This window comes from Euwallacea fornicatus, chromosome 18 (genome assembly GCF_040115645.1).
Source record: "Euwallacea fornicatus isolate EFF26 chromosome 18, ASM4011564v1, whole genome shotgun sequence".
NCBI classification, from domain to species: Eukaryota; Metazoa; Arthropoda; class Insecta; order Coleoptera; family Curculionidae; genus Euwallacea; species Euwallacea fornicatus.
In genome coordinates this window covers 478,292-504,448 of record NC_089558.1, presented here as the reverse complement: position 1 = coordinate 504,448, position 26,157 = coordinate 478,292, and the positions used below count along the sequence as shown (strand labels likewise).

Genomic DNA, 26,157 nt, shown 5'->3' with positions numbered 1-26,157 from the left:
AAGACTTTGTAAATGCAGTTAGATATTATTTTAACAAAATAAGAAACAGAAAACGGTCGGGCAGAATACCCTCGTGGGGCGCCCATGAGCTTCACAATCTGCAGCATGATTTCCGACAAACCCTGGGTTTTTCCAGCCGTTATCCCCAGACGAGGGACGAGCCAAATTTTGGAATTCCCAGCAACAGCCTTTGTCGGAACCAAAGTCATACGCACAAGGCCCAATCTATCCATTAATGCGCTACGCCTTAATACGGCGAAAAGAGTGGAAAAAAGCGTAGAGTCGGGATACGCCTGTGGGTGTCCCTGGAAGAGGCAGGATTTAAGAAGAGGCAAGACTTGGTAAGAGGGTTGTTGTTCTTTTGCTGATTCTGGAAAAGCTTGCCTGTTTTTGGTTCTCGAAAAAGCTCTCTTGTCTTGGTTTCTTTTACAAGTTTGCCGCCCCGCGAATCAGGAACGGGACAACGAGAGTACGTCATCGCCGGCCGTGTGAAACCGAGAGAGTAAAGTGAGTTTAAGTGAGTGTCTGCGAGTTAACACCGATCGTGAAAAGTGTCTTACCGCGTAACTCCAGCCATCAGTACGTCATTGGGGGTGTCACCATTAGATCTCTCGCTCCCACCGCCGCGACCTCGAGGAAGGGTCGGGAAAGGAGCCTCACCCCGGGAAGTACGCAAGGACCGTTTATAGGATAGTGTAAGGAATGTGACATTAAAGACGTTTGTAGAAGTAGTTTTAAGGTTCAGGAGCCTTAAATCCAACTCCCACACTCTTGTAAATGGTCAAAATGGCTTCTTAAGATAAACTTCAGGAGTAGTTATTAAGAACTCCTTTAGAAAAACTTAGGGGGTACTCCTTGGCAGTTCAACCTGGCCGTTTAACTTTGTTTGACAATTAAACGTATGTATTGGTCATTCCCGTGTTTGAAATGGCGTACGGGAATGCGACGGGAAGCAGGCCAGGACTCTTCCAATTACCATTAGAGGGGATTGATTCCCCTAGTACCACCCGTGAAGCAGAGGCGGAAAGGCCCCGGGAAGCACCGACGCCGCGCCCCCGACGATCAAGCAGCCTTGCCAGTCACGTTACTGGATGGAAGGGATGTAGAAATCTGGGGGTTGAAGATGCGGTAAGGCAAATGCTCCGTCTCGGAAATCGAGGGAAAAATGAGAAAAATTTCTCTCTCTTCAATCGCTAATAAGTCGAAATTTTCAACATTTTCCAAAACGACGACTGCTGAGCCACTGAGTCAACTTGAAGCCGAAACTTGGCGTTGTCAGCTGACTCACTTGGAGAAAAAAAGGACGCCCTAGGTGTACTAACACGGACGGTCTCGTAAACCAAAACGAGAGCAAAAATCCGGAAAAAAACTAGTAATTTCCAGTGCAGCAATGGAAAGGGAAATGGCAAATTCGCTTTTTATGTTCGAATATTATTGCTTTTAAATTTTGCACTATTGAAAAAGACAAATGTCCAAGACCCAATAAGCATTCCCCATACAAACCTGAGTGATATCCTCTCGACATCCGCAGGACATTTAAAAATCACTTTGTGACCTAAATGTCCCATTTAAATGTAGTTCAGGCCTTTCAGCTTTTCCATCGTTCGGTTTCGCTTTATGTGCGCGAACGCAAATGGAATACAAATTGGCGTGATTTCTCGGAGTATTAGAGCTCCCTTTTTAGCCCTTTCAAGACTCAATAAATGAGACACTAGACCCAATTAAGAAATCTTTTATTAACACTAGTCTTCCTCCTCGGAGTCGTCGGACTCCGATTTTATAATCCCTAGAGTTCTGGCGATGCTCTTGACATTGGAGATCACCTCTTCTTGCACCAAATTGAAGCTCATGGCCAGAAGAGAGATGCCAAAGAGAAGATATAAAGAGCACAGAGCTATGCTTATCGTTGCGTAATCCCTGAAACGTAAATTGAAATACTCATTTCGGAAGGTCATGGCGTCCCCATTACTTGTCCTGAGTAACTCCTTTGGCGGGAACCAAGTCTCCAAAACCGATGGTAGTCAAAGTGATGAAGCAGAAATATGCGGCATCCAAGTAGTCCCAGCCTTCCCAGGATTTAAACAAATAGGCGCCGGCTATTGAAATTTGGCCAAAGGTCATTAGTTTCGCCTGTCGGAAACTTACCTAAAATGTAGCTGAGCACAAGGAGCACGCACAACCATATGGGCACCGGTTTGGGCTTGTCCTTACCGCTTGACTCATAGTAGGTGCCGTATTCGTCTGCTTCGTCAGAATCCGGATCGTCCAGGTACTTGGTGCGTTGCCCGTACCCCAAGGGGGTCATCATTTTGGGGCTCGAGTGTGCTAGAAATCGAGTATGTTATGGTGTCTAGTTGGAAGTACGGAATTAACAAAAAAGATGCCGAGAACTCACGTATGGGTGACCTGGATTTCCTGGGTTTAATCTTCTGTCTCGTTTTAATTGGCTCGTAGGAGTCTTCCTTGTCTGATGACGAGTCTGGGGAATAGGCGCGGGGGAGTTCCAGTAAATTCGGGGATTTAGGCATGGATCGGGCTCTTCTAGCTAAAATGGACACTCATGCTTAAACTTAAAAAAAACCCAAATTTATTGATAGGGATCAAAAAAACAACTCAAAGCCCCTTAGTGGACGAAATTCAACATAACAAGAGATTACGAAACGAACTCATCAAGAAAAGTTATTGCAATTGAGACCTTTTAGTCGTTACAAAACCTCCTCAAGGACTGACAAGGGGAAACACTGTTACCTGAATACGCATAATCCTCAGAGTAAATTTTTCTTAAGGTGATACCTAAAGACAACCACGCTAATAGAAAAAGCCCCACCTATCTTTAGTCTCACCTGGAACATGGTTGCTCAGAGCGTCCTGCTTTCCAACCACGTATTTGTTGCACAGAATGGGAGTGTCAGCTAGCAGCATCGGATCCAGAGCCAATTCCTTATTGCCTTTGTGGTTCGACTCGATTTTCTGCTTCCCAGTGGCCTCTTCCTTGTGCCTATTCTGATTGCGATGCCCCTTGGAATTGGTCTCAGAATACCTGTTGGGCCTACTCGGCAAACTTGCCCCTCTGGTCAAAAGGTGGGCTGCTCTGTTGGATTCGTCCGGGTAGCTGAGAGACACGCGTATTTGAACGTTAGCGAACAGACGGGTGCGTCAATTTACCGCAGCTCCGTATCTGAGTGGTAGCTGGGCCCCACGTCGGATAAGCCGTAACCGCTATCTGCCGACTTCGCCGAGGTGCGTACGGATCGACGGAAAGACGTTGCTGACCTGGATCTGGTGATCCTAGAGCTAAGAAGTTTGGCGTGGCGACATAATGCGGGGGAATTGCACGTCCTTACTCGTTTTTAGTGGCGTTTCTAAAAGACTTGCCTCGTTGCCGCTTTTTCGGCTTCTTTTGGCAGACGAAGCAACAGACCCTCCAGTAAAGGAACCGAAACGAAGTCGCCATTATGTCTCCGATGTTGGACAGACAGAGGAGCATTAAGGGGATTCCCAGAATGGCGTAGAAGATCGTCACCACCTTGCCCCAATTGGTTTTGGGAGTTATGTGACCGTAGCCTGGAAATTTTGACGATCTGAAGGCTTCGCAGCGACGGCTTCCGTTGCCACCCGACCTCAGTCTCCATTTTTAATTAAACGCAAAATATCTATTCACCGCGTTATTTCCCTATTGTCCGAAATTTCGTAATATCGGAAAACATTATACGAGGTGACCCATTAATCACGCAGCCCTAAAACCCGGCCGGCAATTAGCCGCTGAGACAATGGTGGAACAAATTAAAAACTTTTAGTCAAAAAATCGGGTCAGTGTCACAACCATAATGTGTATACCTGTTGAATATCAAAGCGAGCTAAGAGATTTCGGTATGCAAATTGCTGAATTTAAGGTCAATGCGAGCAACATCTTAATAAATAGACATCAACAAATGTCGGTAATTAAACAAAAATTGCATCTTTTTTTTTTGGTAAAAGACATGATTCACCGGGTACTCGGTAATTAGCAAACATGCAATACCGGCATTTTCTGTTTCATTCAGTGCCTCTTTCGTTGATTGCTGTCGCAACAAGTAGTGGGGCACTGCCGTTTAATGTCCACCCCACTAGAATTTTTTGTTAACTATAGTACGGTCGCGATATAAGAAGTATTGCAACTGGTTATAAAATTCTTGTATAATCAGCGGTCGAACCTTGCTATTTGATTATTACCAGTTAATGGTAGTTTGAGGGTACTCGGTGTTTGTGCGATTGAGAAATATGGCTTTCAGATGTGGTAAGTGGTTCAGTATTCTCCCTTGGCGCCTAGACAACAGAAAAAAAAAACATAGTTTCGTAACCGTTGCAGAACTGTGAGCTTTTCCAATTACCTTGCAGCTCACGTTTCTCAGTGCAACGTTCCAGGGAGCGCAAGTGCTCGTCCCAGAATGTGACGTCGACCGCGCCGCTCGCTCGCCTCACCCTTAACGGCGGCCATACGTGGCGTCTTACGTCACGCCACGTATGGCCGCCGTTAAGGGTGAGGCGCGATGCCGAGTTTTCTTTTGAATTTCCAAAAATTCCCGTGCGGTCGTCGAACGTTTAAAAAACGCATCTCGAGCTTACCAAGGCTCTATAAGATGCTACTTAGTCGTCAGCATCGCTGTCAGACGTGGAATGTACAAGGTGTTTCGTAACGACTTGTCGGGGGTGAACGTGTAGGTGACTTTCAGAAAAAAGGGTCGCACGAAGACACGGACCCGTCTTCGCTCTCTGTTCGAAACGCGGGATTTTCCCGGTGGGCCCGGTTCGGCGGTTGATGTCTTACACGGTAATTGGGAGGCTCAAAGTAGTTGCAGAGGCAAAGGGCTCAAACGAACGAATCGCGAGATTTCTCAATTTTTTTCCATCGTCGCATTTGATTTTTTCTCGTGGAAACGGTTAACGTTCGTGCAAAAGTGTGCAACAGACCTTTTTTGCACAGAAATGCGGAGTTCGCAGAACATTATTTTTATGAAATAAAACCAGCAACGCATCACGTTTGCCGTTCGAAACGTTTAAGGTTGTTCAGTTCAATGGAATTCAGGGCACTCTCGGACTGCGCCTGTGCACGATTTTATTGTCGTTGGGTTTTCCCGGTCACGAAGGGCGGTTCGGGAACCATGCAGTGGCGGGAACGCAACGGGAATTCCCGGCAATATTCTTCGCCGGGTTTCCAACCGGGTCTGATTTGTACGCCGCCCCACCGGCATCGACCGACGAAGGACCCGTCGGCTGGTTATCCAAGAGTTATGCGTTAATTCCATGGATGGTCGGAACACCGACTGTCTTCGGTTTGTTAGGGGCGCGCCACTGAGGGTCATACTCTAGGTCTGGTATTTAAGCTTTGTAAAAAGTAATTTAACACTTCTGAGATTCCAGCAAGTGAGTTTGGTGGTACTGAAACTCTGAAATGATGCGTTCTCTTAAATCAATTCCCAATTACACCAAGTAATTAACAAAGGTCGCATCGATAGGAACGCGAATGGTGAAATTCGACTCGTTGTCGCCCCATGGAGGACGTGTCTACGCCTAGTGCACGCTCCCCAATCATCACGTATATGTTTAATGCCGGAACGAAGTTATTAGGAAAAAACTCAGAAGATTATGGTTTTTCGTCACCCTGCGTTCCAGAGAAAGCGGTAACGGGCGCATGTCCGCTTTTTCCTAAGCCATTCGTAGATTCGCGCTTTGAATTTTTAACGTGCCATCAGGGGAGACGTCCCGTATAATTCTAAAACGGACCTACTGGATCGGTTCTTCTCTACATCCCCAACACGTCTCCAGCCGTACGAAGGACAGGGGAAGGTGCATTTCATTGATGTTAATATTCCTTTTTGAACAGATTTCGTTCAAATACGTTTCCTCACATCGAGACGTCCTCTCGGTGCCTTGACCTCTGCCGCGACTTTTCTCTTTCCTCGCCCAATTTTCCACTGCATTATGCAACAATAAACAGGAAAGAAAGGTCCCCGATTCCTGATACATTTTCTACGCTCGCTGTAAATTCGCAATGGTCGGCCGTTTTACGTAACATCAAACGGTAATGTCGCAATTACTTAATTCTGCTAATTTCTTAACGCCTTAAAGACTTAAATTACGCTTCATTATAAGAGGCCCTAATTCCAAATGGCTTTTAGGCAAATTAGAAAGCTTGAAATCGAAGAAATGCGCGAGACGAATGGTACACGCACATATTAAAATAAATCGCCATTAGCGATTTTTCAATGGTCATTTGCCTTGCGAACGTCCGAGGCCATTTTTAATTTCGATTTTGTGTTGTGTGTCAGGGTAAAGATGTGGGAGGAATATTAGATCGAACGAGTATCTAAGGAATAATTGATATTTGCGACTTGTTGCAGTGCTGTTAGCAGTAACCTTAGGCGCATGCGTCGCAGACAGGGACGACAAGAAATGGGTGTGGAACCAAAGCGGCCGCGGCGGGAGTGAGAGGAGCTTCACAAATCCGTGAGCAAATTTTCGACACACGTTTTCAGTAAAAAGTAGTAAAAAGAAAAAACGATTTCCTCCCCCTAGCACGAACTCGCGGTACAACGTCTTCGAAGAGGTAGACGAGTACCAACCCCAAGGGGGGAATAACCTTTTCAACTCCGCCCAAAATTTGGCTTTAGCCAATCAGAGACCACCCCTGCCACCTCCAGGGGCAGGACTGGGGTTCCTGCCTCAAGAACGGTGACTTCTTCACGTGCTTGCTCGCAGGAACCCTTACTTCTAAGTTTTTTTCAGCCCCGGGGGGTTATATGGAGGAGCCGCCCCTTTTAAACCCTCCTACGGAGGCCTCGGTCCCTACCGGCCCGAAGCGTCAGCCCCCTTGACGGGCCCAGTGCCCAGCTGGGTTCAAGAGGGCCCCATCAAGAACTTCGACAAGTGCAAGTGCGCGGAGAAGTTCAATTGCAATTCTCCTGGTATTTCCTATGTAAATTCGCTGCGAGTCAGTGATGACGGGTAATTTATGCTCTGTTATTTTAGGGTCATTGCGACGTTGGTAAGCAATACTGTTGTTATTCCTCCAAGAAGGATTTCGGAGGGCCCGTGCCCGCTAGGCCTGTGCATTCCTTGGAAAATGGGGTCCTGGTCGGTCCTGGTGGTCCCATCGACCCTCTTCCCGGGGGAATTAACAACTTTGGGGCTAGGCCCAACAAACAGGTGGGGTTGTATGGCGCAGGGAGGCCTACGAGATTCGGACCCGCCGGAGGGATTAGAGGTAAGAATCAATTTTGATGTACTTTGCGCCTCTAGACGCAGTCACGAAAACGAATAATTTAACTGTAAATTTTCAGGTCAAAATGAGTATTCACCCGATAACGGGATTTTGGTCGGTCCCGGAGGTCCCTTGGACGGTTTTGGATTAGGGAGGACCGCTAATGTCAAGCCCTAAACTCCTGACAATATCAGCTATAGAATTTGTTTATTAGTAGAAGGTCGGAAGGAACACTAACTGTAAGATTACGAAAACTAGCCCTAAGCCTTCAAAGCTCTCACCAAAAGACTGCCATTAAGCTTAATATGTACCCTAGTCCGAACTTCCCATTTCCTTCCTAACTACAAGTTTAATCTTACCAGTAGAGTAAAACTATCTTTATCTCTTAGCCTTTATGTCTTAGAGTTACCAAAACGTGATTTAAATAAACCTTAAAGGCAACTTACCTATGGTAGTAATGACTACAATGGAATAAAATAAAGCCCCGGCCATAGTCCATTGTATCTTGTTGGGATCCTCCTCCCCGTCCCACCCGTCTTTCGCCATGGATATCAGCAACGAGTTCTCGAAGTCCTTCAGGTATATTTCGGCAATGGGCAGGAAATTATCCTCTTTCAAAGCTTCCATTTCTTGGGTGAAGTTCCACAAGTAAAAAGTGGTGTTGTCTCGAATATGACGTATTGAATTTTTCACCTTAAGCAGCAATACTCAGCCCCGGCAGCAGAGATTTTAAGTATCGTGGCCCTTACCTCAATTTCATGGTTCACCTCTAAAGCCTCGAACGTAACGGCTCCCAAATAGCAATAGGAAACGACCATGGAAATTAGGGTCACATGCGAGAATATGCAGGTGATGGTTTTCCAGCTGTAATGTAGGAAGTTGGCACAGGCATTGGGTTTCTCTATATCTAGAGACTCAGGATCTGAACGGTACCGAGACATTCTGCGACGTCTTATTACTGAACAGACCTCATGTTTTCTAGATACAAAACAACTGAATTTCCTCAGTCCTGCGACTTTTCGAAAATCCTATTATTAGCTTCTCTACAGAGTGTATTTACAATAACGAAAATAGAATTTGTTCAATGCGGCCATACACTTGAAAGAAACTATTAATGAGGCCTGATTTATGGCGGCTGATGCGGGATTTGCGGGTCAATTAAAGTGGGCAGATTGAGCGTGAAATAAAGTGGATGATAATAGAGGCTCGGGAACACCCTCATCTCCTTTGATTTTCAAAATATCATGCGTTTTTAATAACATAAATGAATTGCATAATACCAGGAAACGAATTAAAACGAACTAATTAAAACATTTCATGCAACACCGCTTGTATAACACACCTCAATATGAGTCCTTCATGGGTGTCTACCAGGATTTAAGGTTTACAAAACCAGTTGGGATTTACGTCGATTTACACGAACTTTTAACTCATTTGTTCATTATCTGATCACATTTGCAGTATCATCTTTGTTCGAGCACAGGGAATTTTTCATGTTTAATTCAAACGCATCTGGTACAAGGAGATGAACGGGTTGGACATTGTCTTGTGTGTGCTGGTTTGTGCTCGGTTTGTATCTGTGCAACTAAAAGCTATAGGTAACGGTAAATCGCAATATTACACACCTGCTTCAGTTACTCTGAAATATGGTCAATGATTTTAGATGCTGTTGAGGAGATTTCTAAGCAGCAAAATAAGATCTCTTCTGAGGATTCCCTGCACACCGACCAGCAATCTTCAGTTCAAATTAGCACCGTCATAAATTTCGAGCAAGACCCTCGCAGAATCCCTAAATCAGTTCTCCGCACTAAAAGACAAGAATCTAACAGCACCGCTCCTGATGATGACGAGCCCTTTTTTGACGAAATACCAAGCACCACTCAACAGCCCCCTGTTACGTCAAAAACTAGGATTTCAATAGATCTGGGAGATACTCCCACTTCGAGTGACGAAGATTCTTCGAGTTTCAAGCCCCCTTTCCGTATCTTTAACATCATAAATCCGGGCAAGATTTTCAACACTGGGGTTGTGGCAGCTAGGAAAACTGCCCAGAATGCCGTTGAATTCGCCTCGAAGCAGGTAGTAACTGTGAGTGAGGCCATGAGGAACATTGCCTCTGATATTGGTCGCAAACTTAACTTTAGATCCACGATTTGTAGGGTGCTGTTGGGTGAGCCGGGATGTAAATTTGAGTTTAATAGGTAAAGAAAAAGACTGTTAAGTAATGTAAATATACAAAAAATTTATTACTGTACACCGATCAACAATAATATATAAATTCTAACGCTAAGTGAGCAATAATAATAATAATAATAATAATAATAATAATAATTGTTTTGAATAAGTCTTTCCGTACTCAATTCTAGATTAAAACAAATGTACAAGACTAGGTAATAACAGTTCTTCTGTGAGGACCCCGGGCATGTAGCGTGTGCTAAATTAGCAACACATTGTGGCGCTAAAGCTTTTGAGGTTTATTGGTCATTTTCCCATTGTATCCAATAATTTTTCTAATCTGAACTATAATTATTCTATTATATTTAAATTATGTAGATGCTATGTGAAATAAGCAATTATAATGCACCTCTATAAAAGGTCCCAAGCACATGGATTGGGCGAATAGAAATTTCTTCGGTGATAAAAGCAACCCACTTTTCTCAATAAAACTTTACTTGAAAATATATTGCTTTCATCATTAAAGAGATATTGTCCATTTCTATTTGGGGTACTTTTCGTATGCTTTAATTAGACAATGATTTTTACCAATATATGTTAATAATGTATCACAGATTTTTGCGCTAAAGGATTAGCGTTAAATATTATTTATGTGACCCACTATAAAACCGATTAAAGGAATATTTCATGTATCTACATTACTAAAATTTAATGTAGTCCTTGGAGTTTCATAATTTTCTTCGTTTTTTGTATGAAAAATGTAGAAAATTAAAGAAAATCCAAGATCGAATAGAAAGTTGTGGTATTTCTTGACTGGATGGCGAATAAAATATAGCACACTAGTTAACGGCCTTGAGAAGCTTATGACTTTTGCTATTAAATGTATTATTGCATTACATACGCGGTTAATACATTTTTCTTAGCTTTTTTAGTGGCACATATTCCTATCATACACCCAAAAACATGAATAAATCCGTTTGGCAATATACTAAATTGATACACCCTTTTTGGTCCTAACAACTTTAAATATATATCAAAATTTCAAATCAATCTACTGCAGGAAATTATTTTAATATATCCCCGGAATTTTACTGACTCGATTCTTCCTCATCCGCATCTGCCTCATCAGACACATCCAACAAGGTATAAGTAGTACTGTCATTCCTCGATATAAATCTGAAAAGCAAAAAATTGGAAGAAATTCCTCTGACTCTTTATCTTCTTTATACCTGTTTGGTACTGAACCCAAAAGACTGCTTTTTCTGCGTAAATTTTGCATTCCAATCTCAATGTTCTTTTTTGTAAACACTGCAGATTTATAGGCGTTCACTAGGACGCCAGCAACGAGGCAGGTACCAAAAAAGATGCACCCGTACGTCATTAGAGGACCACCGATTTCTGCGAAGGTCGTCGCCAAGTATATCCAACGACGGATTGTTGGATTCAGTTCGTCAACACCCTGTATATTACATAAGTGAGGAAAAATGCAATAAATTTATTTAAAATTTTACCTCTTCCAACCACATTATAGGAAAGACCATCGTCCGGAAATCTTTGACCGGTAATATGTTGGGGGCCTGTTGCACCCTGAGGTTGAGTTGTACTCGGATTTTGCCCTCAAGCGGTACCCCTAGTTTCTGTAGCATAACATGAAGGTACGCGTATTAGAACATACCCTCCACGAGAAGGAGAATAACTTTACCGGCTGAATTTTAAAGTAAGACCCATGGAATTCCTTACGTGGCTCGAGCCCCTCCACACCGTCTAACAGGCTTGGGTCCCCATCGAGAAAATGGGGAAATGAAATGTACACTGGGGCATCTGTTTTAAAAGAAATTCAATGTGTAAAAAAATATAATTTTTAAATAATAATTATAATATTGCATGGGGAATTATATTATCACATTTACATCGAAACAAATGAACATCGATCATTACTAATCTCTACTGGTGGGTATGTAGAGTAAGATTTCTAAATCGTTGATCCTTTTTGCGATGTCTTTCGTGCACGTAACATCTCATGGAGGAGAACGAAAAGAGATAGCCACTGCCACTGCCATGAAGTTATGATCTACATTTTAAAAATATTACGGTCAGTGCAACATTACCCAATATGCATTCGCTTGGGTGAACTTTACTTTTTTTAATTGAACGCTGAATAAAAAACTGAAAAATCATCAGATTTAAGTATGCCATTCACTTAACTTCATTAACTTGTAAACAGAATCTGATATCCTAAAATCTCCGCTCTTGGCGCTACGTTCAGGGTTGGCCTTAGCAATTCTAGCGCCGGGGGCAAAATTTTTAATCGCCACCTTCCTGGTCGGCTACCTTGGGCCGTTACGTAACCTCGGCCCTCTCTAAAGCCAGAATTGATTACGACTACATTACTAAGTGCTCCTCTCTGTAACGCTGTCAACGACAGGTCGAAGCGATTAAAATTCTGCACAATGTGGTGAATCATTTGTATCATCAGTGTCGTCAGGTTTTATAAACCTTGTTATTTCTCGTATTTCTGAACATTACCATATTACGTGTCGTAATCTCTTTCAGTATTCGAAGACATTTACCGAACCAATACGAGCAACGTCTTTGGACAGAGGAATCATCAACTTTTGCACATACGTCCCCAACGGACAGGGCCGTCCTTCCCGGTCTGCCGCACCCCCGCAAGAGCGGTACTGCTAATAGATTTTTAATGCAGATTGTCTTGTTTAGACGTGCTCACAATTGCTATTTTCGCAGCGATGAGTCACGAAAGCGACTAAATGAAAGGACAGTCAGAATTTTGGTGATTTAATATGCGGTAAACGGTGTTGTCGAATTGTTTTTGGATTCCGAGATCTTAGGAAAAACGTAAAAGACTGAGGGTATTTTCAAATCATCGGCCAGACGAATGGGTCGTCGCGTTGAATCGTTGCTGAAATTGGTGAATAGGTTTACGTACCGTACTGGCAAGGGCTAATGTTCTGCAATCCCTTGGGCGGGCAATATTCATTCCCTGGACAGTAGCATTTGTTGTCCGGGTTGTTTTTCACGGATTCGAACATGTTGTCTGTGGGCGTATACAAATCGTAGGCAATATCTGTAAAATAATTCTTAGTTTTTGGACCAATCATGTATTTTCGGTCAATGACACCTCGTGGCAAAGTCATATTGTTTAGGATAGGTCACTGGAACGTTATACCGCCGACATTAAATTTACGAATTGGGCATTCCAAATGTCAAATTCTTTGTAGCTCTGTCGAGGTCGGAGATTTAGTGCGGAATTTTGAGAAAACCCGAAAATCATGCCACTTACCTTGAATTAACTATTCTCGACCGGTTTATAGAATGTAAATAATACTTTTAGCGGTTAAAAACGGGCGTTTTGCTCTACCTTGAGTTCAATATTTCAAGTTCACCATGAGATAATTACCATGTTTTTGACCGGATTCCCGGAATTGCATCGGGAAGGTGCGACAAATATCTTTATCGTACAGGTAAATTACATCCTTCTTGGTATAATAACGCGGGGGAAAAAACGACCCTTCGCTGGCGTTGATGGCGTTGCAGGGCGGGTCTTTCCAATAAGGCAGAGTGTTTTTGCCATTTAGACTGGCGATCAATCCGAACTCTTGCATTCCTTTCTCTCCTGTATATATTGTGTGGACTTCTGGCAAGGTTCCATTGCGCTGAAAACTCAAACTTACTAACTGAATTAAATTCGCAGTTTCTGCACTAACGGTTATGAACAATCCCATTTTCGGCTGCGGTTTTTTCCTCTTTGGGTAAAACTGATGAGCAAGAGCGACTAGATTGTCATCGTACCCGAAGACCAATTCGTCTGCGGTCACGTTGACGAAGGGCCTTAGTGAGCCCATGCTCAACATCACAGATATCGCCCGTTGGACGAACCAACCAAGGTTGTTGGATTGGGTCGACAGTGTCTGAAATATTCAGAAGTTCTACGCATTTGAGTCAGCAACTAATACTTACCAGCAAAGGGATGTTTGGAACTGTCAGTTTGTGATTCTTATCTACGCTCAATTCAGGTACAAATTTCAGTATTTTTTTATGCTGGTAGGAGACAGTCCCGTTGTCGTGGAATTTGATGTTCACTTTTTCCATGTCTTCTCTAGAATACAGGAAAAAAATCATGCCGACACTCGTAACTTTCGTAATAAGGGGCGATTTTGAGGTGTTGCAGTTGTCAACGTGCGACCCTTCAACGGGGCCTGAGTTGACAGCATTCAAACGTCGACAAAATGGCGGATGGAACGTATCGTGAGTGCGTCACTTCGCTGCGAACCACGGGACGGAGCGAATGAACTTTTGACGGAACCACGTCATTTTGCGATTCGGCGGTGCAAGACCGCACTCCGCCACCCCCCTCGTCCTATCGGGTTTCTATTCATTCCGGTCGCTTCCCAATGCCCTCTCTGGATATTTCACTCAAAAACCGATTTATTCTCGTCGATCATAATTCAAAGTTTGCACAGTAGATGGCGAAACTTCATTGATGACAAACGTAATTAGACCTTTAATTCAAAATCGATTTTTTTTTTTTTTAATTCATCGTTCGAGACTAAAATCAGAAATCGTTCCTGTCCAACCCCTCTTGGGTTATTTTGTGGCTCAAAATTCGCTCAGAATTTCGAAGCTTCGGTCAATTTAAATTCACACCAATTAATTATCGTTTCATCTGCAGTCACTCTCACGAAAAGTCGCATTAAATTAGAGCTTGGAGGATATTAAATTCTTAGGTCATGTCTCGATAATCCTCATTAATTATCGCCAAGTTCATTCCGACTCATAATTCAAGCCAAATTTAACCTTCGGTGCATTAATTAACGCCTATATCATAACCGACCTGGTCCGCTTTCCTATGTTTCGATTAGCGGAAAGGAACCTTCTTTATCAAAGCGAAATATCAGTAATTAAGGAAATGCTCATGGTTCTGACCTAATAGTTTTAATTCAACAGTTACGATCGGACGTTTTGGCCGATTTAGTTATTTCTTTTTTTTTTAATTTTACTACACATTTATTTCTTCGTGAGCTTCCGTCGCGCGCCGTTGAGTCAACTGCAATCAGCGCGGTGCAAAACGACGATTTCTGCACTCGTTACGTAAACCGCCGTTATTTTTGTCAGATTACAGTCCTGGTTGTACACGTTTGATACCCGACATCGTACTCTATCGAGAACCTTGGCTGCCCTCGTCGAACAAACTACATGTTGTTTTTTCGGTCGTACCTCCTTAAAGTAGTACCACCGCAAGGTTTTTTCTATTCACTGGCTGTCCACCTGAAAACCTATCGAGAAGGAAAATATTTCCATTCTCAACTAGCCCAAGTCGATTGTTGACTCTCATTGCGCGATAGCTGTTCGTAACGTTCTTTGCGCACCTCGCGGTTTCGAAATCTGTTAATTTTGGGGGCCCAAAACGAGCAGCAGCGATTGCGCACTTCGTAATTTATTTAAAAGAAAACCTAAATATTTTTAGAATAGATCGAAATCAAGAAGTGGCGTGGAACTTCACGGTTACCATAACATCAGGAGATACTATTACTAGACCATTCAATTACCGCATGCACTGAAATTAACAATGATCATTGCTAAATACAAGGCAAACTATAATTGTGGTTGTGTAAAGATGATAAAGCGGTCTTTTATAAAGTATGTCAGTTGCTGCTAATGTATAGATAATTGGCTGTATAAAAAAGATGTTCGCATTTTACCGTTCATTATCATTTTCCACCTTAATTTCCTCTAACACTCGCCTTAGGCCTTTCTCACCATTCGGCGAGGTTTTCACTGAAATAGAAAATCCCATCCTTACTCGATCTTTCGCCTTTGTTGACAGGCTAAGTTAATGACCTAATGTCCTATGATATTGTGCCATTGCCAAGGTAGGACACTTGCTGTACAGCTAACAGTACTTGACTTTTCCTTCTCAACCATGAAAGCTGTATTGACTATTTCAGCTTTTGTTAGTCTTCATTGAATACTAATGATGCGTCTAGACTCAAGTAGGACGGGAACAATGACGTATAGCATGAGAAGTTCGCACATCAGTGGGATCACGCACTCAATGCGATTATTCTTTAATTCATACCGAAAAACTGATTCACGGGCTCCCCGACATTTTCTGAGGAATACTTCCATTCGCGTTTAAACGGTGTTCAGAGCGTGTCTCCTCTGGTGAGCTCTATCCATAGACACGTTGTACGCAGGGTGGTTCCTAATGGCGTTCCGATATTTAAGGAGCTGACTCTCTGGATTGTTCTAAGAAGAAGTTGGTACACAGGGTGTCTCGAAGAGGTGCGGAGAAAATGCTACCAGAAATTCCTGAGGCTGAAACATGATGATCTAATCCAGCTCGCCTCAGTCCAGAAGTGGATGATTTCGGAGATGCAAGGTGTCGAAAGTTCAATTTGGTTTCAGTTTTTCATAATTTTTTTTAATTAACTGGTGCACGATCACAAGATTCGGCTGGGGGGGTGACGAATTGAAATCTATTTTAATTTTTATTGTAAAATGTAGAGGGCGCCATCTGCGGCGCGCATTTAAAACGTAACAACTCTTTTGAGCCACACTGTATTTTGCCTCTAAATAAAATTTCCCGTTCTGCAACGTCTTTTACCTGAAAGAAGTACACCTCGTAAGAGTTGATTTGAGCAACCGTTTGTGAGATATCTGGATTTAAACACTTCTTTTCGTGTACGGCCAGGTCTAGGTTAATTGTAATAAGCGAAAATTGCAAAAACTAGTAAATGCGTTGTTAATTTCATTCTGTAGTCAAAATAGTCGTTAAAAGATTTATCAACGAAAAGTTAATTAATAATAAACGCTTTTAACAAACGTTCAAAATGACCTCCATTTTCGTGCGTACGAAGATTAATGCGTCGTAAAAAATTAAATTGTACTTTTGATACTCTGTATCTCCGAAACCGTCCACTTTGGACTGAAGTAAGGTGAGTTAGATCATCATATTTCAGCCTCAGGAATTTGTGGCAGCATTTTTTCCGCACCTTTTAGAGACGCCCTGTATAAACGCATGTCCTAAAATGGCTCGTTTGCGAGATACTGGGTGGTAAATATTAAGAAAAATGAAATATTTTACTTCGCACTTTCAAAATGGCGTCAGACATTTTTTATTAAATCTCAGTATATGTACAGGGCATTCCCAACAGCACCATTTACTCCTATTGTAAGCAAAATGTTGTGACCGTAGGCGCGGGTAGGGTTTGACATGTTAATTCTTATAGAAGAATGGGGGGTATGCCATTGGTGTTCCCAAATTAGACACGTTTTAATAGTCGTTGAAAATGACCACCGTCTACCATCATACATGAGTCATACTTTTTTTTCGGACTTTCGAAAACGTCTAAATATACCGGGCGTATCTTATACGACTCCGCTACGCGATGCCTCAGACGGTCCTCAGCATTGGCTGACACGTAGTAAACCACTGACTTTAAATGTCCCCATAGGAAGTAATCCGAGGGATGTAATTCCAGGGTTCCGGGCGGCCACGAATGGTTTTGGTCTACGTCAGACCGCATATATACCGAAAATCTCACGCAGTCGTCTGATCCGACCTCGATGAATCGTTTATGGAGCATTAGAAAGGTGGAAATTTTACCCGGCTTTGTGGCCTCACTGAAGAGGCGCGGGCTAAAACACCAAGTTCCAATAACAGATAATTAGTGGAGTCAATACCTGGGGCTCTTGCAAGCCCATAATCGATGTAAAAGGCTGTCCAGCTAATTAAGTATAGGTTTTCGATTTGCTACGCGTTTCTTGCTCTGAAGGCACCTGCTCCTGGTGGACAACTTCCCAGTCTCACCTACTGCTCGGTCGTGAGCCTGTTTGAAACTGACGTTGAAAATATCTACTAATTTTGTTTAGAACAAATTGACCGAAAATTAGTCGTCCGCGACGTGTCCAGCATAAGAAAACCGCTTCACAATAGTTCCGCGGGTACCAACAGCCATAATTGCCAAGGCATTATCCACTGTCGCGTGCTAAGTGAACGTACTTTGCATTACAAACATACAGTATCTTAATTTATGGCTGATTACGATGCGATACCGTACCTTAAACTATTCGTGTATTGAATGATTACGCAATGTAGTGGTTAAAACTGTGGCAAATGCAACGAGGAATTTAGCGAGAATAGGATAAGTGTGTTTAATTTGCAGCACTTATCCATGGAAATGTCCTTGCATAATATACAGGGTGTAGCACGTCATCGTGAGGACGTTCCAGGAAGCGGTAGCACTCAAGAAGTAATAAAAAAAAAATGACAGTGGACGCATGGTCACGACGCGACAATTTTCGATATACTGGGTGACGCAGTTTCCACGGTTTTTATCATTTTATTTTCGTCTAGAGCCTTTTTCGCGACGTTTGATTAAGTGTTACTGACCGCTTCAGTTATTCGATGACCGAGCCAGATGTTTATTTTCATCACCTACTTTCCTTGCCTTCCTAGTTTGCGTAGGTACCCTTGCATATTTTACGAATGTGGTGAGAGATGCGAAAGTGCCGCAAGGAACCAAAAAGCTCAAGAATTGAAGGAGGAACTCAAAATCGATATCTGCATTCATACCGGGCGATCAAAAAAAGAGATACGAGGCATGCGCTAAGTGCTCTAGGGAGTGTTAAAATGACACCCGTGCGAAATCCCAAAAATTGTACTCAACGCATGCGTGAGGAAAACAAAATATTAGGAAAAACGTGAGGTTTTTCCACCCAACGTGTCGGAAATTGTGCGTCTTTGACGTCAGAGCTATTAGCGTTTTTTTTTAATATTTTGCGAAGTACTATCGCCCATTGGAATATCACCATGACGGCACGTGACGCCCTGTAGACAGCGAACACCCGTTTCCAGTTGCCATAAATTATTTCAAAAAGGCAAACTCATCAGTAGGAACTGGACAAGTAAGTGTCCAAGAGTATCGAATAACATCAACGATTTGGCCAGTTGATTATCGTGACGTCGCAAGTATCTGGAATAATGTTGATCGAAGCCTTAGTGCCTCAGCTTGATCTTGCCCATTTTGAGTCGGAACTCTTAGTGGTTTGACTAGTTCCAACAGGCCTTTTGGATCTATTTGAATAATAAAAATTGGCCCGGAATAATCAATGAAAGTGAGATTTACAATGGAAAGGAGTTCCTGCAATTGAACCAAGAACAGAAGCATAAAGTTGCTAAACAGTTCCAGTTTATTACGTCATAAGAGTAAATAGATCATAGTACTTTCAGTTGTGGTAAAAATCAGACTCGCCTAAACCGTTTGTTACCTACATGACTCAGTCGAACTACTTACTATTGCCCGTTACCGAAATAAGCGACTCATATTTTAAGTAGTTTTTAATACTGCGCATGCTGGCCGCTCATGCCATCGGCCATTTTGCCGCTTCCGATTCATTGGCACTGCAAGCGTCGCGCATGCCCATCGCGCCTGTCTCTATCTGATAAAAAAAATTCCTTTTTTCAAATCACTAACTGTAGCCTTTGGTTAACTAAACTGGTCAAAATCGAGGTCAAGAAGCTGAATTTCCCCATATGAACACGCTTGTTGCTCAACATAATTAAAATTAGAATTACGACACTTTTTTAATTAACACTTTGTGTATGACAAGACGTTTATGGTAGTGTGGTTTGTTATGTTAAGTCATGACACTTAGCAGCTTCTCCATTACTCCCCCACTTTCCAGATTGCCCTCGCGCGAACGTTCCCAAGCATGCGGTTATACAGTGATGTCACGTGTCCCGCTTGAAATATGGAACATTACAGAGAGCTAAGACAAAATTGTGGAATAACCTTATAGAGACAGCGAACATAGTTGAGTAACAACGTACTTTGTTGATATATTGGGTTCGAGGGGCAAACCTCCGAAAAATATAAAACGTTCCTTTTTGCGGGCAAAATGGTGCATATCGTCCTGCGGAGGAGGGGTATTCCCCGCCGTCGTGCTTCGCATTCTGCTTTTTATTAGTTTACGATCAATTGGGGAGGTGGAGAGGTTTCCTTTTTTCACCGAACAATTGTTGGTAAATTCAAAACAGTGCAAGGGCAAAATGGGCATTAAAGCAAAAAGAAAATGAGGTGCTTAAAATAAGTGTCGAACTGACACGGGAAAGGAAATCGCTTGGTAAAATTAGCAAAATCGTGTGAAAACCTGCGTTTAGCAGGCAAACAGTAATGGGAAAGTATCGTAGAAGTAATTTTCTATAAACTAACACCTCAGGGTGCGCACTCTCCTAAATTAAGTGTTAGAAATAAAAAAACGTAAAATTCTTAATATTATCTGAGAAAGACCTATAACAACAGCAATTGATACAGCCCGAAACGCGGCAAATGCCATGGCAGTAAATCTGCATGCAGAAACAAAGTTGCACGAAGTGCCGGTTATAACAGCAGTATTCTGTGAAAGAAACCACTAATTAGTGATATTAACAGAGAGAAAAGGGTTCAGTTTGCAAGAGAATATTTAAAAGAAAATTAAAATTCTTGCGACGCTGAAGTTTTTCATAACGGGAACAAATTGAATTTATTTGAATGCAATAAGGAACAAAAGTCTGGCGAAAAAAAAAAATGAATTAAAACTGGAAATGTTATTCCAGCAATGAGGCACAGGGGCGGTTCAGTCGTGATATGGGGTTGTGCGTCCGGATCTGGAATAGGAAATTTGATCTTTATCAAAAACGTCATAGACCGGTTTGGTTGCCTGAATGCGTCGCAATGGCAGTTTGATCTGCTCAGTTCGTAAAACGGGTTTAGAACATCAAACGACTTTTCAGCGAGGTCATAAACGTACATTAAACACACCAGCGGAATTGTTGGAGAATCGCTATTGTGTATGCGCACGTATGTTCGTCTCCGACTTAATTGTCCACTCCGATCACCTGACACGAACCCCATTGAGAATTTATGGAAGTATTTAGATCGCCGAGGCAGGAGGCACAGAACCTTAATTAAGGACGACCCGGAAGGGATTCTGCCAGGAGAGAGAATATTTGTAAAGATCAGTGAGATCGGCGTCCAAGAGGCCAAAGGGCGTGCGAGAAAGCAAAGGTGGACCAACAAAATATTAATTTTTATTTTTTGTTACTTTTTGCAAAAATTCACATTTTTTTCTGGGCGAAACGGACGTTTTGTCGTATTTTTCCGAGGTTTTACCATCAAGGTGGACAGACGAATATAATACGTTTTAATGCACTTGTGTTCGTTTTCTTTTTGGAGCCATTTCAAAGCCCGGCCCTCCTTTTCCATAACATCCCCATATTTCAAGTCAGGCCCGTACGGGGTCATTCCCCGTGTCATTCCTCGACTCTGAAATCTTCATTTTTGGAAACAGAAAAAGCAGCCGAGACAAATGTTTTAGTTTCCATTGCGAATTGTCAGAATCCGCGATCGGACGAAACGAACGAGCATCGTAAAGCTGTCAAAAAAAGGGCAAGTTGTGTGTTTTTTTAAATAGAACACCCCGTATATTTAGACCTTCTTGGAATCTGCTCGCCTCCCCGATTCCAAATATCCATAATATGTCATTCATTTGTTCCAGCCGCGTGCCCTGCGGACACGTTTAAAACTTAAAAAAAACATGGCTGCAGCTAGCTGTCATTGTTTTGTAAACACTGTCAGTAGCAATGTTGCCAACAGACCGCAACGAAATGTTTTCCCATGGGATATAACTGTTGGAGAAAAATTAAATGTAGGGCGACTCTATCGTGGAAATGGAGGAAATGCCGAAAGAACACGCCAAAGTGTCCGACGCCATTTTCGAAATGCGCAAACTCCATGTAGCAGAACTATGAGGAATATAATGAAGAAATTTGAACGGGCGAAGACTTCGGAAAGGAAGAAGAGTTGTCCAAGGGGAAGAAATTGATTAGATGTATTGCTGCGTTTTGAAGGTGACGATTCTGATTATTGAGAGCATTTTTCAGCAGCTCGGCATTTCAGTACTTTAGAAAATCCCTACAGTTCAGCACCCGCAGGGGCTCGAACTCTTCACAAATCTTACAAAGGAGTTTATAACGTTCTGAAGAGGCAGAAGCATCACCCGTACGAAAACACTTTATTGTACGGCCTGCACGTTCGACGATAGAATTTTTGATATTTTCGCACTTATTTCCAGTTTTCCAGTAAACGCTACGACCTAAAGCCGCATTTAAAACAGGAATTTTTTTTAACATTTCGGTTCGATTCAAATCCCCCTAGAGGGCGCCACAGGCGACTATTAGAGCGCTTTCAAATAGCCGCAAGTTTTCTCAGCCACACTGTGCGCCTCTTTCGAGTGGAAAAACCTTCTTTCCACCTTATCAGTTTAAAAAAACGTGCATTGCTGCCGTCGCTGAGAGGTACGGTTTTCTGAGAAATCGCATCTGGAGCTGACCGTGCGTGCTAATTAGGCGAAGGCGCCGAAAATGACTAGTCCTGATCGTTGCTTGCCGCGCCCTCTAGGAGATGCAACCAAATCGTTGGTAAATTTGAATTTCTCGCCCCCCAAAAAGAGCCCGGGTGCGAAATTTCGTTATATCAGCTGGAGGACATCGAAAGATGTCAAAGAAATGTCATTTGTTATTTGACACCCACTATCCTGAAACCTGAGCGGATTAGGACACATGTTTGTGAGAGCTTTCCGTCTCAAAACTGCTTGAGAATCACCCTGTGAAATATCGGACACTCATTCGATAACTCCCAGTATGGCGCTACGGTGCCTGAGGAGAAAAGAGAACTATGGTAGAACTATCGTGTTCGATCTATGGTAGTTCTTTTACTACTATTAATCTACTTTTTTGACATTTTTCAGGTTGCCGTTTTCGCGTTTAGTTGATCGCACTTCTGAGTGGAACTGCCACGATCTTCCACTTAAAATTCTATCGACTTGCGAGCGATTATTATAATTGTTTATGATAATAAGCCAAATGCTGTGTTATTAAATACCAGTTTAAATGGTTCGTCGAAACGCACGTGTACGTGGGCAGAAATTTATATATTCGTATATGTTTATTTCTATTCGCGAAAATCTAAAAATAGCCCTATTTACTAGTGGTACTCACTTATACACGAAAGGACCTACTTCCTGCAGCTTCGGTCTCTCCCCGAACCTGAGGAACCCGTCGGGATTGGTCACGTTAAATATATACACTTTGGTCAGTCGGATAACTCCCGGCTTCTGCCAGTAGTGGAAACTGAGAGACCCCTCTCTGAGTCGTATATTCTGAAACAGACATGATCAAGATATTTTCGTTGCTCGAGCGAGGGGCGACTCGACCAAGTTAACATGCTCAACAATATTGTTTGAACTTTACCTACCTTCAGAATGATGTAATCCAACCAAGGTATCGACGATAAAATGATGCCCATTGCCAAAGTGAAGATGCCTATTATGATGACTGAAAGATGTCCTGAAAGAGAAAGTGCATGCCGAGAATTGGTAAATATGTTAATTGAATCTCCTAAAACTAGTTATGTAATTGAATATTTTTTATAACCGGCGGTGGCACCCAATTCCCGGCAGTACCGGAGGAACGATATCTCCCAGTACCACCACAAATTGGTACTTCTACATTTCACATCGCTAACTGTGTCATCTGCCAAGAATGCGTTTGCCGAAAGGCGAACTATTAACACGGGAGTCAGTACTCACTCACCGTCAGGTACTACCTTCAGACGTTGTCCTAAATGCTTGCACGGGAATCGAGTTAAAGTTAAATGTTTTAAACAGGACAAAATGTGCAATATTTCCCAATTCATTCTTAGCAACATTTTTCTACTGATACCAGGCAAAATCAGAACCTAAAAAACTGTTCAGAACCTCTGATTTTATTTTAGGTATGGGTAAATAAAAATCGTCTACAGGGTGTCCCGTAAACCTGCGCCTGATGGACGGCCCATCCTTGAGAAGTCAGAAAATGGAAAATAGCATTAATGGAAATACCGAGATATTTTTTTCAAAATCCACGAAAACTAACGCCACTTGATAACTGGTACCATCACTGTTACGCCACTCCAAGTTGAGAAACGGAATTTCCGTATTCGCTTCGTCAGTGGTCATTGATCAAAACCGCATCGGTAGATTTGACACGTAAGCTGCAGATTTTTAAAAAACACCTTTACCTTAACGGATTCCCGATACCCCGGTTCAATTATGTCACTTTTGCCCCCTGCTGTAGCAATGGACGTACATCTATCTTGAAGTCCGTGGGCTCGAAAAGTGAGGAATGAAAATTTGGCATTTTGTACGCATGTGTAACTTGACGCGCTCTTTAAGAATGGTCATCAAAAAAATAGGGTTGCTATTCAAATAAAATAGTCGATGACGTCATATCTCACATTTGGGACACGCTGTACACATTTTTTTTTACGTCAAAAAGAGCTCAGTTGAAAACGCCAATCGACGCGTCCGAGCATGTTTCCGCAAAAGAAACCGTCTCAGATTTATTGAGTTTGTTACGAGGCAGAGACTCGCACTGTATATCGAAGATTCAGCAGTTCATAAGTTTTGGTACTGCTGTAGCTCTAAAGTCCGTAAGGAGGTCGAACAGATAGAGCCGTGTTGGGATGGGGCTTTGTCGAACGAGATTTTTACTACCGCCGGCACGACCAAGTATCGGGAAATGCCCCTTTGGATTCAAGTACCTCCCCAGAGGTGACAAGGAACGACGAGGGGAGAGGTGCGGCGGAGTAACAGTGAATTCGTTAATTTGTCTTTTTATGCTCCGTTAATAAATGTTAATTTATACGGAGAGTGCTCGCGAAATTACTTCGACACGCATACAGAGTGTCCCGTAAATCAACGATATCCCTTGAAGGGTGGATGGGCCAACTCTATTTAACTAAGCTTTCCTCAGCCCAAAAGTTAACAGTGGCCGAGATACAGGGTGTGAAAGGTGAAAAAATAGATCGAATTTTTGTTTAATGCGCCTCCGGTACTTCGAATCAATTTCGCGGAATTTCGCATTCGGCAATTTATCGAGATAATAAGCGCACATTTATCGATTATTATTAACATTATTACATTACCAGCGCCTGCATCCAACTGAATAGGAAGCAATTCGAGCATATTATTTGATTTTTTTTAGCGTTAAATAAATACCGTTCATTTGAAAGCAATAAGTGTTTCGTTCGAACACCTAATTAATGAAACGATTCGACTGTGAGCTTCTTGTGCGGTAAATTTGCAATAAATTTACTAAAAGGTAAATCAGCAATAATTATTTAAAAAATTAATTATCGATCATTTGCGCGCATCATCAACTTTAGATAGTTTTTTCTCGGGAACCGTTTTTCCTAACGACTTCGAGAGAGTCCGCCATTTTTAAAGCGCGAGAGAAAAGCTTCATCTAGTTCAAAACGACATCCCCCCCACCCCCCGAAGTAATGCCTAGCAGCGGTTCCGGGGGGGATCCAGGGTGAAGAGAGGAGGGTTTTAGCGGGTAGGCGTCTCCCTTCAGGGGGTGAATCCCACATGACCCGGTCGCTATAATATCAGACCGGGTACCTTTTGAAGGTTTCCCTCCTCTATAAAACAAAAAAAAAAAAGTTCAAAATGACATACACGGTGGCAAAGGCGAGTTTCGTCCGTATAAATGAGTCCTAATGGCCGTGGCGCCCCCTAGAAGATGCACCGAGATCGTCGGTATATCTGAACTTGTCATGTCGGGACACTCCCGATCGTGAAATCGGTTCGAAGCAGTGGAGACGCATCAGAGAAAATGTGATTTATTTTTCTCCTTTGACGCCCTCCATCGCGCTTATCGTCACCTTTCGGACTAGGGCAAGTTTAGCTAGACCCACTTGGCTGGTCCACTCTCGTGGACCTGCGGGACACCCTGCACACATCTTTCCATCGCCGCCGACGTGTCTTTGCTTGAGTTTTCTGCTCTGAGTGGAAAATTCGAGAAACAAATCGCATTTTTTCGAAATTGAAACGAATTATGATTCGATATTTTAAACGGACGATTAAAGATGCAGCAGTTTTTGACCAGACGCATCGAGGTCAAGCACGAACTTTCACTCTCCGTTGGTTCGGTACCACCGAAAACATCCTTGAAAAATATTTATGACACATAACGCACAATTAGTGCATTTCGTGTTCACCTACTGATACACTGCCGGGTTGCGAAACGCATAATTTTAGGGGTAACAACGGTAAATGATTGCTCAAGTGAAGTGACGGCAATAAAGGCCCTGTAAATAGGATTCTACCGCATGACGCTCGTTTTCGGTTACCATACTGGAAAGTGTTACGAAATGGATGTTTGAGCGTTTGTGCTCTCGGCAGTTATGTCGGTAAACTAAAATAATAATTATTAGTTAGATGTTGTTTCGGTTTAAGGTGAATAAATAAATTGGATTTTGTAACAACGGCTGATGGCCTGAATTTGAGTCAATGCCATTGTCTGCGAAATCCCGCACTTGAAATGTATCATTTAGTTATTGCTTTATTGGCAGTTGTCAGGAATCGTCAGTATGGAGTGTACGGGGTTCAGTATACCATCGGAAGGGCATTTCAGAGGACGATAATACTCTGCAGTATAATTAAGAAAATCCTAAATTGCCCGTGGTCAAAACGGCACCACTGTCGATACAGGGGTGGCGAAGCCCCACAATTTGTTTGAAGATTCCGTTTCTCCTGCCTACGCCTGGAGTTAAATCTCTGCGATTGCGCACGCCTCCAAGACCCTCCAGCGCAAAACGTCAAAATCGTCGATGGCCATACACAGAGTATAGCGCTTT

The 26,157-nt window shown here is 42.6% G+C and overlaps 4 protein-coding genes across 7 annotated transcripts in view; 2 read left to right on the top strand and 2 right to left on the bottom strand.

The window, feature by feature from the left end:
- Positions 1–1,716: 1,716 nt before the first annotated feature.
- galene lies at positions 1,717–8,181 on the bottom strand. Of its 2 annotated transcripts, XM_066293231.1 has the most exons (10): positions 7,990–8,181; positions 7,687–7,933; positions 3,345–3,564; positions 3,166–3,294; positions 2,844–3,112; positions 2,749–2,793; positions 2,396–2,545; positions 2,146–2,325; positions 1,970–2,096; positions 1,717–1,917 (listed from the first exon to the last, which is right to left on the bottom strand). In XM_066293231.1, exons 1-10 carry the CDS (start codon positions 8,179–8,181, stop codon positions 1,743–1,745), a joined length of 1,734 nt encoding a protein of 577 aa, XP_066149328.1. In that variant the 3' UTR covers positions 1,717–1,742. The 2 variants fall into 2 exon arrangements, with proteins under 2 accessions (XP_066149328.1, XP_066149329.1); XM_066293232.1 differs by lacking the exon at positions 2,749–2,793.
- Positions 4,165–7,685, top strand: LOC136345177 (uncharacterized). Its single transcript, XM_066293237.1, has 6 exons — positions 4,165–4,276; positions 6,381–6,486; positions 6,556–6,711; positions 6,766–6,955; positions 7,009–7,243; positions 7,320–7,685. Exons 1-6 carry the CDS (start codon positions 4,261–4,263, stop codon positions 7,415–7,417), a joined length of 801 nt encoding a protein of 266 aa, XP_066149334.1. The 5' UTR covers positions 4,165–4,260; the 3' UTR covers positions 7,418–7,685.
- Positions 8,182–8,242: 61 nt separating the features above from the next.
- On the top strand, positions 8,243–9,469 carry LOC136345179 (uncharacterized). The gene is made up of 2 exons (XM_066293242.1): positions 8,243–8,838; positions 8,904–9,469. Exons 1-2 carry the CDS (start codon positions 8,766–8,768, stop codon positions 9,443–9,445), a joined length of 615 nt encoding a protein of 204 aa, XP_066149339.1. The 5' UTR covers positions 8,243–8,765; the 3' UTR covers positions 9,446–9,469.
- The window catches only part of dsb (debris buster), a 33,185-nt gene continuing 16,490 nt past the window's right edge, over positions 9,463–26,157 (bottom strand). For all 3 annotated transcript variants that reach the window (XM_066293234.1, XM_066293233.1, XM_066293235.1), the window contains 10 exons: positions 22,732–22,823; positions 22,476–22,636; positions 13,394–13,532; positions 13,141–13,344; positions 12,834–13,089; positions 12,363–12,500; positions 11,118–11,236; positions 10,927–11,052; positions 10,645–10,874; positions 9,463–10,591 (listed from right to left, as the gene is read on the bottom strand). In XM_066293234.1, coding sequence (XP_066149331.1) covers positions 10,504–10,591; positions 10,645–10,874; positions 10,927–11,052; positions 11,118–11,236; positions 12,363–12,500; positions 12,834–13,089; positions 13,141–13,344; positions 13,394–13,532; positions 22,476–22,636; positions 22,732–22,823 — 1,553 coding nt within the window. In that variant the 3' untranslated portion in view covers positions 9,463–10,503. The remainder of the gene's footprint in view (positions 10,592–10,644; positions 10,875–10,926; positions 11,053–11,117; positions 11,237–12,362; positions 12,501–12,833; positions 13,090–13,140; positions 13,345–13,393; positions 13,533–22,475; positions 22,637–22,731; positions 22,824–26,157) is intronic.

Bases quoted from the DNA above. Each gene is read 5' to 3' on its own strand.
- LOC136345177 (XM_066293237.1), top strand. The intron at 6,487-6,555 runs GTGAGCAAATTT...TCCTCCCCCTAG, and splicing joins GAGAGGAGCTTCACAAATCC to CACGAACTCGCGGTACAACG. The intron at 6,956-7,008 runs GTAAATTCGCTG...CTGTTATTTTAG, and splicing joins ATTCTCCTGGTATTTCCTAT to GGTCATTGCGACGTTGGTAA.
- galene (XM_066293231.1), bottom strand. From the start codon at position 8,181: ATGTCTCGGTACCGTTCAGATCCTGAGTCTCTAGATATAGAGAAACCC. The intron at 2,794-2,843 runs GTGAGACTAAAG...GGTTGTCTTTAG, and splicing joins TCTGAGCAACCATGTTCCAG to GTATCACCTTAAGAAAAATT. The intron at 2,546-2,748 runs GTAACAGTGTTT...TGTCCATTTTAG, and splicing joins TGAGGATTATGCGTATTCAG to CTAGAAGAGCCCGATCCATG.
- LOC136345179 (XM_066293242.1), top strand. From the start codon at position 8,766: ATGAACGGGTTGGACATTGTCTTGTGTGTGCTGGTTTGTGCTCGGTTT. The intron at 8,839-8,903 runs GTAACGGTAAAT...CAATGATTTTAG, and splicing joins TGTGCAACTAAAAGCTATAG to ATGCTGTTGAGGAGATTTCT.